The sequence below is a fragment of the Bufo gargarizans genome, chromosome 6 (assembly GCF_014858855.1).
Source record: "Bufo gargarizans isolate SCDJY-AF-19 chromosome 6, ASM1485885v1, whole genome shotgun sequence".
Taxonomy (NCBI): Eukaryota; Metazoa; Chordata; class Amphibia; order Anura; family Bufonidae; genus Bufo; species Bufo gargarizans.
The window spans coordinates 381,344,733-381,357,118 of NC_058085.1; the positions used below are offsets into that span (position 1 = coordinate 381,344,733).

The 12,386-nt window shown below is 45.3% G+C and overlaps 1 protein-coding gene across 2 annotated transcripts in view; it reads right to left on the reverse strand.

Moving 5' to 3' along the window:
- Nucleotides 1-380: 380 nt before the first annotated feature.
- Nucleotides 381-12,386, reverse strand: part of LOC122942418 (killer cell lectin-like receptor subfamily B member 1B allele B) — a 104,930-nt gene continuing 92,924 nt past the window's right edge. The window contains exons 6-8 of one of the 2 annotated variants that reach the window (XM_044300031.1): nucleotides 933-1,081; nucleotides 702-814; nucleotides 381-572 (exon numbers count right to left, since the gene is read on the reverse strand). In XM_044300031.1, coding sequence (XP_044155966.1) covers nucleotides 452-572; nucleotides 702-814; nucleotides 933-1,081 — 383 coding nt within the window. In that variant the 3' untranslated portion in view covers nucleotides 381-451. Of the gene's footprint in view, nucleotides 573-701; nucleotides 815-932; nucleotides 1,112-12,386 lie in introns of both variants that reach the window. The other variant, XM_044300030.1, reaches the window with a different exon arrangement.

Consider the following 12,386-nt stretch of genomic DNA (forward strand, 5'->3'; position numbering starts at 1 on the left):
CTGTCGGATCCGTCCTTCCGCTATTTCGCCGTGCCCTCGGACCGCCGCTCCATCCCCATTGACCTTAATGGGGACGGGGGGCGGAGCTCCGGCGCAGCATGGCAGTGCGAGGTGAAAGGCTGCCTGACTAAAAGTACTGCGTGTCCGACTTTTTAGTCCGGCGGCCTCTCACCGCGCACTGCCGTGCTGCGCTGGAGCTCCGCCCCATTATAGTCAATGGGGACGGAGCGGCGGTCCAGCGGCACAGTGAAATAGCGGAAGGACGGATCCGACAGGGTGAACAGCCTGTCGGATCCATCCTGCCGCAAGTGTGAAAGTAGCCTTAGTAACATGAAAATATCACAAGTTACCCAAGGTCATTACAAGTAGGGGGATCATTGTACAGATCTAATGACATATCTAGATTTTTATTCAGTTTCATGTACAGTTACTGTAACTTATGGGAACAAGGTCAGATCCTCACGGCTTTCTTTAGACAGATCCATCTGTTAGAAGTGCTGCAGTTCTCCTGATTATAATCAGATTTAGTCATTGATACACAGCGTTCTGATGGTTGTGTCTTTATCTGGATCCTGAGCAACAAGAGAATAAAACAAGGAGAAATGATGAGAAATCAGTAATTATAAGAGAAGTCCAGACCCCGGTGATTATCTATATTCCCAGTAATGACCAGTGTGTGCTAGTGTCAGGAGGTCACTTACAAGCTGCTGTTATAATGTTCTCCATCCACCCATCTCCAGCCGTCTCCATCATGGTGAAGTCCTATCCAGTATGAGTCCTCTCCCCGCTGTCTGAGATCTCTCCGTATAAACTCCTGTAATAAATGAGGAACAATCCTGACATGACAGATAGAACTAGATGTGATGACACAGCGGACTGCGGCCGGTCTTCTCCTCCTATAATCTCCTTATACATGGACATAGACGCCATACCTGCTGTTCCTGGTTCTTTATGACCGGTAGATCAGCTCCCATCTTCTCACACTGATCCCGGCTCTGGTTCCATGAACTGTCTGTTACATCTGAGTAGTAATAACAGTCGTCTCCATGTAGAATCCAACCATTAGGACACAGAAGACAACCTGGAAGAGTTTGAAGCTTCTTTATAGATCCTGTAATAGTAGGAGCGCCATTTACATTCATAAGACGCGTGTAAGGAATAATGCGCAGCGCTGAGGTTTTACTCCAAGGTGTTCGGTATTCACCAAGCAGCAGATGTACAGACTGACTAAGGAATCATTGCAAGGCCTCATGCACACAACCGTGTTTTCCGACTGCGTCTCGTAGTGTAGCTATAGGCAGGGCCGGCGTTGGGGGTTGGACCATCGTCTAAGGGGCCCCTTGCTTTGGTGCTGCTGTTCAGCTGAACGTACATAGAAGGGAGCAGGCGGACAGCTGAAAAGCCGCACTTTAAAATTCAGTGTAAGGTCCCCTCCCTGAACATATAAGACAAATTATTACCACAGTGCGGCTCTGCATACTGACCGCTCCGGTCCAGCAGCACTCTTCTACTGGAGCTGTAGGACCTGCTATGACATCAAGAGCAGGAGGCGGAGCTCAGTAGAGGAGAGGTGATGAAGGACCTGTGATGACACCACTCCGCCATGATCTGAACAGGAGGCGGAGCTCAGCAGTAAAGTAATGAAGAAGACAAGAAATGACAGCATGGGAAGAAGTAAAGAAAAATAGCTTCAATATAAGAGCCAGGAAAATGCTGGGAGTTGTAGTCCTCTCCTCTATTTCCACCTGTTGGTATGTAATATCAGAGTACATTACAAGAGGAGGTATAAGAGGAGAGGACTACAACTCTCAGCATGTCCAGGTCATTATTATGTAATATTAGAGTACACTGCAACAGCCTGGACATACTGGGAGTTGTAGTCCCGCTCTCTTATACTTCCTCTTGTAATGTGCTCTGATATTACATAATAATGGCCTAGAGATGCTGGGAGTTATGGTCCTCTCCTGTTATACCTCTTGCTGTAATGTCCTCTAAATTAGGGCCGGGACGATGGATAGGCGAGGGTAGTCATCTGCCTAGGGCGCAACCTTGCTACACATAAAGGTGGGAGAACTCACAGCCGCATGTGCGGCCATTCAACTAAACAAGCCTCGGGCCGCTAGGCCTGAAGTATGTGAGGCAATAGAACAGAGCAAGAAGCCGCACAGACATCAATGCAACCTCCTGTGCTGGGTCTTAAGTGATCAGGTCATCACGTGAGACGTGGTGCAGGAGTGGTGATGTCATTGGGACCGCATGCATCGGGACACAGCATCACAAGCCACAGATAATACTGTGGCCTGCATCACAGACAGCAGTGGGGGGAACGGAGTGAGGCAGGTTTTCTTATTTTTGTTTATACTAAACATCCGCACTACTGGTGGGGGCACCAGGAAAGGGGGGAGGGAGATCATTATATATACCTGGCACTACCGGGGATGGAGGAGCATTATATACTGGCACTGTGGGGGAACGTCATATATATATATATATATATATATACTGGCACTAAGGGGGGGGGGCATTATATATTGAAACTACAGGGAGCACTACAGGGAAGCTATAACTAAAGGGGGGCATTAGAGCTATTGGCAGCACTATGGTTATATTATTACTATGAGGGACACTGATAGGGCGTTATTATTTGACACAATATGGAGGGCATTGCTACTAATGGGGCACTCTTGGGGAGTATTATCACTATTGGGAGCACTATTACTAATGAGGGCAGTCTGGGTGTATAGTATAGTGTTTGTGGGTATGGGGGGAGCACAGCGGGCACAGTATTAGGAGCAGCTTCAGGATGACAGTGCCCTGTATAAATGTGGGGGCTGAGTTGCAAAATCTGTAACAGTTCCCTGTCTATCATGTGCCATATAGTAATGTTGGTGTCCTCTTATGTGGCAGAGGGGGCTGCACACCCCTGACCAAAGACATCTGCCTGTGATGGTCTGCACCACATGGAGAAGAAAAGGAAAGTGAAGAACTGAAGTCTGTGGAGATGTCACCTGTGAGTCACTGGAAATGTATTTTAATCTGTATTAGGGTACGGTCACACAGTCAGGTTCCTGATGCAGTTTTGGTAGCAAAAAATATGAGTGCATAAAAAAAGGTCATATTTGTCCTTTATACTTTCTCTCCTTTTATGATCCACTGCTTCCAGAACTACATCCAGAAACCTGACTGTGTGGTCTAGAAAGTAGGGTCACTTTAAAATAATTTGGGGGGTGGGAGGTGATGGTCAATATGCCTGCTCGACCTAGGGCACCAACATACCTTGTCCCAGCCCTGATATTACATAATAACTGCCTGGACATGCTGGGAGTTGCAGTTCCCTCCTTTTTATCTCCTCCTATAATGTCCTCTAATATCATATAATAACAACCTGGACATCCTGGGAGTTGTAGTGCCCTCCTCTTATATATCCTCCTCCTGTAATGTCCTCTAATATCACAAAAGACCAACCTGGACATCCGGGAGTTGTAGTTCCATGTTTGGGGAGGGATGGTCTCAGTCTGATCCATGTCAATACAGTAAAATCATTTCTTTGCCCTATATCTGTACCCAGGAAAGCTGAGTAATTTACAATATGGCTGCCATTATGGCTATTACAGCTGCTATTTTCAGGTACATTTTTATCAGACCTGCCAATGGGACCCCAGCAGTTAGCGAGGGGGCCCCAACACTGTGTCCATATGAATTCATGTGCTTGTATGATCCAACCACCTAGGAAGCGCTCATCTCCATAGTCATCTCTGTATTGCCTTCCTCTGGACAGCGATACAGATGGATGCTGCGGCGGGGCAGGGGAGAGAGAGGCACTAGGCCTGCAGCCTATCAGAGGCCGGCTCAGGCGGCGTGATGACGTCATCGCGCCGCCTGAGCCGTACAGCGCAGGACACAGGCTGGAAGAGGCCTGCATCGCATCGCTGCCAGCCTGTTATACGTAAGTATATGTGTTTATTTTTTTTTATATGGCACAATACAGTAGAGGAGCTCTGTGGGGGCACTTTCTACTTTCACATGATTGGGAGGGCATCTATGGGGGGGAACTTCTTACTGGCACATGATTGGGGGGCATCTATTGGGCACTTCTTACTGGCACATTATTGGGTGGCATCTATTGGGCACTTCTTACTGGCACATTATTGGGTGGCATCTATTGGGCACTTCTTACTGGCACATTATTGGGGGCACTGTGGGGCATCCATGGGGGCACTTCTTACTGGCACATTATTGGGGGGCACTATGGGGGCACTTTTTACTGGCACATTATTGGGTGGCACTATGGGGGCATCTGAGGCTACAAAGAAAGGGTATTTTTTATGGGGCGCACTATGGGGGAATGGGGGAGAGGAACACTATGGGGGCTTCTACTGAGGCCACAAAGAAGGGATATTTTATATGGGGGCTCTGCATTTTATACTGGGACACATTATGGTGGGTACTATGGGGAAGGGGGGAGAGGAGTACTATAGGGTCATCTACAGGGGGCACTAAGAAGGGGTATTTTATACTTGCAAATTATGGGGGACACTGAGGGCATCTACTGGGGTACTATATATGGGGCATTTTATACTGGTACATTATGGGGGCACTAGGCGGAAGGCAGGAGAGGAGCACTATGGGGGCATTTACTGGGGACACTATATAGGGGTATTTTATACTGGCACATTATTATTATTATTATTTCTGGGGCACAGTGGGGACATGTTGGGGGAACTGTAGCAGTACTATTACTACCATGTGTACTCTACCAGAGAATTATTCCTATTGGTGGGATATTTGGGAGCACTATTACTGTGGGGGGCACCCTGTCACAGTATCAGTTTACCACAAATTTATTTGGGGGACGTTATGTTTACACTATTAGTGTCAAGGGGACTATTTGCTCAGCGCAGTTATTTTAGGGCACTGTGTGCCAATAATTATTGAAGGGGCATTATCTGTGTGGCACTAGTATTATCAGGGGGTTTATCTGTTTCTGCAGTATAGTATTGGGGAGCACAGTATTGGGGATGGTAGGATGATTTGTCCAGAAGATGGGAGGATGATGTAAAAGTAGTAAACTAAGATTTCCTTTTGTCAAACTGCAGACGAGAAATTGCTGAAAAATGGTGGTCTGGTCTGAAAGGAGAAGATGAGGAAAGAGAACATCTACATCAAAGGAGACGTCACTGGATGTAAGAGGAATGGGGCGCTGTATTACCCAGTTCTGTAGTGATGGGAGGGTGGATATAGAATTTGGCCCACCCTGCCACATCCGGCCCCAGACTTCAGGTCACACTGTGCATGTTCTGAAATCTGGGGGCTCACACCCATCTACTACATTATCTTTACTCAGAGAGTTATTACTGTGTTATCCATGGTGTTACATAGGACTGCAAGTGATATTTACTTCAATATCTGTAAAAAGGGGCGTGGCCACAGGTTGGGGGCACAATACTTGGCTTGCCCTGGGTGCTGGCAATCCATGCTACGCCACTGCATTTATGGTATGGTAGCTGTTCAGTGGGCCCCCAGAATCAATTCCACTGGTGGACCCAAGGCACCCCAGTTCGACACTGTTCCCTATCCATATCTCAGGATCACTCCATTTATATCTATGGGAATTCCAGAGATAGCTGAGAGCTGAACTCCCAGAGAAATTAATGGAGCGACCACGTGCATACCCTTCCGACCACTCCCATCATTTTAGTTGACGCCAAGGATAAACGACGGAATCTTTGACTGCAGGGGTTTCCTAGGAGCCTGTCCTTTGGAATACATGGTGAGCTTACTAACCCCCCCCCTTTTTTTTCCTCCCTCAGCTCTGATTGGCCGCAGATAGGTGGTTAAGGCCAGTGGTATTAAAAAGGGCAGTAGCCTTTTGCCCTGCCTCTTTCTCCAGTACCTTAAGCAGCTTGCCACCCACCCTCCCTGGTTTAAGGTTCCTGTTACGTTTTCTATGTTGTTTTCAGATCACTATCAGCAGAAGTCACAGCAGAGGTCGGTGCAAATAAAAAGAGATGGAGTAGAAGGCGGACTTGCCCACGGAGGGATTCCATGGGGCATACTGCTTCTTGTTACTCAGTGTTTTGATTATATGTTTGGAGATCGAAAAGTTGGTGATCGAAAATCAATAGTTAAATAAAGCTGTGACCAACTCACACCCAACAAAAGAAGGTGTCCTTGTGGTTTTTTTATAAGCTAACTGCGAGAAGCAAGGTTGGGGTCAAAGGTTTACATTTCTCTGAAGTCCAGAGGCTGCCTTTTTCTTGTGATCGGTAGAACCCCCACTCATCTACTGGTTATCTCCCATACTGTGAATAGGGGATAACTTAATGTAACCACAATACCCCTTTAGGCTCCATTCACACGTCCGCAAAATGGGTCCGCATCCTTTCCGCAATTTTGCGGAAAGGGTGCAGACCCATTCATTCTCTATGGGGACGGAATGTGCTGTCCGCATCCACATTTGCGGATCCGCACTTCCGCATCCGTGCTTCCGTTTCCGCAAAAAAATAGAACATGTCCTATTCTTGTCCGCAATTGCGGACAAGAACAGGCATATTCTATTATGTCGGCAATGTGCCGTCCGCAAAATGCGGAACGCACATTGCAGCTTTCCGTGTTTTGCGGATCCGTGTCTCCGTGTATCCGCAAAACACATTGCGGACGTGTGAATGGAGCCTTAAGGCAGTCTACAGTCTCCCACATAATCTTATTCTGAATGGTGCGTCATCTGCTTGTAACAGTGGTGTTTATTATGTCTGTACTGTGACATCACTGTGTTTATTATCCTGGTACTGTGACATCACTGTGTTTATTATCCTGGTACTGTGACATCACTGTGTTTATTATCCTGGTACTGTGACATCACTGTGTTTATTATCCTGGTACTGTGACATCACTGTGTTTATTATCCCGGTACTGTGACATCATTATGTTTATTATCTCTGTTCTGTGACATCACTGTGTGCATTATTCCTGTACTATGACATCACTGTGTTCATTATCCCTGTACTGTGACATCACTGTGTTTATCATCCCTGTGCTATGACATCACTATTCTTATTATCTCTGTGCTGTGACATCATTGTGTTTATTATCTCTGTACTGTGACATCACTGTGTTTATTATCTCTGTACTGTGACATCACTGTGTTTATTATCCCTGTACTGTGACATCACTGTGTTTATCATCCATGTGCTATGACATCACTATTCTTATTATCTCTGTGCTGTGACATCATTGTGTTTATTATCTCTGTACTGTGACATCACTGTGTTTATTATCTCTGTACTGTGACATCACTGTGCTTATTATCCCTGTACTGTGACATCACTGTGTTTATTATCTCTGTACGGTGACATCACTGTGTTTATTATCCCTGTACTGTGACATCACTGTGTTTATTATCCCTGTACTGTGACATCACTGTGTTTATTATCTCTGTACGTTAACATCATTGTGTTTATTATCCCTGTACTGTGACATCACTGTGTTTTTTATCTCTGTACTGTGACATCACTGTGTTTATTATCCCTGTACTGTGACATCACTGTGTTTATTATCCCTGTACTGTGACATCACTGTGTTTATTATCTCTGTACGTTAACATCATTGTGTTTATTATCCCTGTACTGTGACATCACTGTGTTTTTTATCTCTGTACTGTGACATCACTGTGTTTATTATCCCTGTACTGTGACATCACTGTGTTTATTATCCCTGTACTGTGACATCACTGTGTTTATTATCCCTGTACTGTGACATCACTGTGTTTATTATCTCACTGTGATATCACTGTGTTTATTATCTCTGTACGTTGACATCATTGTGTTTATTATCCCTGTACTGTGACATCACTGTGTTTATTATCCCTGTACTGTGACATCACTGTGTTTATTATCTCTGTGCTGTGACATCACTGTGTTTATTATCTCTGTGCTGTGACATCACTGTGTTTATTATCTCTGTGCTGTGACATCTGTGTTTATTTTCTCTGTGCTGTGACATCATTGTGTTTATTAGAGATGGCCTTGTTGTTCGCCCAGCGGTCGTTTCACGGTGAATTTTGCTAGTTCGCAATTCACCGAACATGTGAACATATGGCTATGTTCGCATGCGCCATATTCTTTTGCATTACTCCGAACTTTGACCCATGACACATCCATCAGGTGGAACAGTACAGCCAATTGAGACGTTTCAGCACATGGACATACCCCCACCCTATCAAAAGAACCTGATCTGGCAGCCATTTTACATTCTGTCTTTTGCCAGTGTAGGGAGAGGTTGGTTTGTGGAGCAGGGACAGGCTGTTAGGGACACCAAACGCTAGCTAAAAGGGCCAAAAAAGTCCTTTTGAGGACTGGTATAGGAGTACCACCGCCTGTGGTCTCTGAAACTGTGCAACGGCTGTGAGAAGATCAGTCACCTCCAAAGAGAGCCCCTGCATACGATCAACCAGTGCAGAAACAGTATCCAAAGTTGCACTGACAAAACAAAGGATAACTTTTTTTGGGGCGGTTGATAATGTCAAGGGTAATAGGGAGGAGAAAACACCAAATACACACAACAACGTAAGTGTGACGAGGGTACCCCAAGTGAAGTCCCCTTTTTAAATACACACACACACTCACAGGCCTAGAGGCCCCCTTTATTATGCTTTAAAAGAAAATATTCCCTTGCTTGGAGCTGTGTCCTAGTAATTTTAAATGACACTTCCCCATCATAGAGATAAGGATGGGAGCTTCAAAAGAACCCCTGCCGAGGCTCATCGTAAAATACTGGATCCTGGGATAACATTAACCAGACATTTTGACTACAATCACAGCAGGGAACCAGAGAGAGCTGGGAAAGCAACCTATTGAACCGTTGAATGACTCAAAGGTAGTCATTTTTCATATCTCCGGATTCAACCTCTGTGGACCAGTGCGATCACGGAGATATCAAACAGTATGTTCTTGTGCCCTTGGAAGGCTGAAAAGCCAGCTTTAAGCAGTCCTGGAGAACCAGAAGCCCCAGTAGAGTCAAGTTTGATCTTGTTAGACTTGTAAAATCATAAGGGTCATTAATACCTAAATGTCATAGGTGTATTAAGTGGCTCCACAGAACTGTGGGCTCAGCCAGAATAAGGACATTCTGGGCTGACCTTAGCTGGGTCATAAACCTTGCTGACACCTTCTCGATCCTGCCCACGCGTTCGTACCATTGGTGGGCAGAATTGCTGGCACCTCCTGTTTTAGAACTGTTAGAAGATGCTGTCAGGGCATTGTATGCCAACCCTGCCTTGCCTTAACACCTGGATTTGTATCGCATTCTGAATGTCAGTGCTCAGGGTCCACTGATATTTTACCAATCGGATTGCACAACGGCTTCAAGGACTGAAACAGAGGAACCTAAGTATACCTTTCATCCATTATACCTTTTATTTTAACTGTCGTGAATTACTATCACCTTGAATTATTATTATCTAGAATAGTCTGTTTTTCTGTAAATGTATATATGCATTGTTTTCTGTTTAACTTTTATTAAAAGATTGAAAAATCTTATTTGCTAAGTCTTCCGTGTTCTAAGCAAAGGAATTAATTAATCCTGTCTCTGTAGAGAGTAACGTTACCATTTTGTGTGAGAAAGGTCATTTTGATTGTTGCTTGGCTGAACGATTGCGATCGGTCAGCAAGCGGTACCTGGTTCATTCCCTGCTCTGCGTGAGGGTGAGTGACCGATAGTCGGTTTGTGTGCCGTTAAAACAGTTGGTGGCAGTATACCGAATTGTATCTTTAAAGGGTTAACTGGAAGTTAACCACCCCTTGTAATGTGCAGTATCCATCGGCGTACAGGTACGTTTGTGACAGTAAGTACAACAATCTAGGCCTCTAAAGCTAAGGAAGAGAGATGGTGACCTCCTAGCAATCCCTAGGCCTCTCCCTAACTCCTGCCAGTATGAGCAGATCCTGAAGGTGGAAATGCTCATATGCCGGATACCTAAAGCCCTGCTAAAGCTGACGAGCCCTAGAATAGGGAGATGGAGACGAGACTGCTGGTGCCTCCCCAGATGAAGGAGCCCGCGTCTCTCTGAGACCTAGAAATAACACACACCAAGGAAAAACAAACAGAGAAGTAAACAAGTACTTAGCTGGGAGGAGTATGGAAAAGCAGGAGATCCAACACAACCAAGCTCAAGGAACTCCAAACAGAAAGTATTAACCGCATGGTTAGGAGTGTGAGGCGGACCTAAATAGAGCCTCATCACTGATAACGAGCGGCACCTGAGGTGAGGTGAGATCCTGCCAAACAACATGCAGAGAAGAACACAGAGAGACCTGTCAGATAGCCTCACATGCAGCAAGTCTATCCTCCTCACCCACTGGAGGGACCATAACATCCATTTATGCAAGCAGTGGGGGTCGTGAAATGCACTCTTACAGTGTTGGATCTTAACCCAAATTGGAAACCTTCCAGTAAAAAATGTAAGACTTCAGACCGATCAGGGTTCTGCAAAGTTTCCTCCACCACATCTTACAAGCCACAGCACAACACAGCTGTAATCTAGCTCCCACATAATATTTCCTGTCTGGCTGGAGCCACAACTCCTGCCATACTCTCCTCCCCCCCATTTTGGGCTTATCCCCCTCTGGGTGCAAACATTTCAAGGTGAGCTAGCACAGCTTTTAATAATGAAGGTAAATGAAGGTACACCATCATCAAACAAAGATCTTGCAAATCCTCCTGATCACAGAGACAGAGTCCACATCTGGGTGAGTTGAGGCAGGAGATAAGGTAAATGAGTTCTAGATAAGAGAGGTCTTATAGATATATGAGCAGAAAGGACCAGAGAGTGAAAGCTTCTGACCTCTAAGAAGTAAACCATTCCAAAATCTCTGCACCATGTCTGCACTGGAGGCCTTCAGCTGGGAGGCAATGGCTCGGACATGCAGGGCCGGTGCAAGGATTTTTGCTAACACAAGCGAAGCAACATTTTGGCGCCCCCCCCCCCCCCCCACACGCTTCTCCTTTCTGTGGTCCTGGTATCTTCTCTCTGCTTCAGTCAATGGCTGGTTTAAGGATCATATTTTTCCCCCTTTAAGACACACCTAGGTTTTAGAGGAGGATAATAAGAAAAAAATATTTTCCATTACACTTCAGGTCAGGCCAGCAATCAGACCCCAAATGTTAATCAGACCTCAGATCAGAACCCCATGTCAGACATCATCCCCCAGCCATCAGCCCCCAATGTCAGCCATCAGCCCCCCATGTCACATTTTTCCCCCTCCATGTCACATTTTTCCGCCCTCCCCAGGGTGCGCCCTAAGGCGGCCGCTTGGTCTGCCTTATGGTAGCACCGGCCCTGCGGACATGTCCTACATTGTCCACAGTTGGTGCACATACTAATATTTATGGCTTTATAGGATTCTTTGCAGAGTTCTATAATCGTAACATAATAATTCTCTCACACATACATAAAAGCTACATATGAGCCATTCCAAGACCCAGGATGCTTAGAGCAGCTGTGATTCCGTTGCTGCAGTAATATCTCACACTGTGCGGAGCCACAGATGTAGCTGAGCTAAAAACAATTGATAACACGTGGCACAGAGTTATTTCATACCATTTTGACAAACTATTGAAATACATTGAAAGAGTTAGTTAACCTCTTGTGCCATTTTTTACTTAACATGTTACCCATCAAGTTTAGCTCAGCTGCAGCTGTATGCTTCTACTCCAAAATGGCTCCTGAGATGGAGACACTGCCTGCAGGCCTGAAGGCAATAACAGTGCTTGTAACAGCCGAACCAGCACTTCTCACAGGGACACACCCTGAAACATACATAGATAGTTTGCAGGGAACACCCGATGCATATGAGAAACTCACCAGGAACCTCCAAGATAAATCTCAGCTCAATCCTCCCATGGAACACCCGATGGGAAAATAAACCCTAGAAACCACTTACAGATCAGTAATGTTATGCAGTTAATTATGGGGCAACCCTCCAGCTCTATAACATGCAGATAACATCTACCTAGTGGGTGTGCACCCCTTTATAGGGGGGTTAATTAGTCTGATTTACAAATGATTTATCTTCTGTCCTAGACAGGAGGAGCAAGACATTAACCCTTTGTGTTGTTCTGCCTGTAGGACAATAAGGAAAGAGTGATTCCTAGTACATTTATATGCCTGAAATAATTGATTATAATGAAACCTAAACATTATATCAGTTGCTCGTCCCAACCCAATATCCGTCGGTGCCCTAATTTCCCCCTCGCAGAAAAGATGTGTCACTAAGTAAATACCCCTATCTACCCAATATTTATGATCCAAAATGTTCATATACTCTACTAAGTGTGTATTATGACGTAATTGAGAAAAAGCAAAGGAGTATTTAAGACCTAAAAATGAT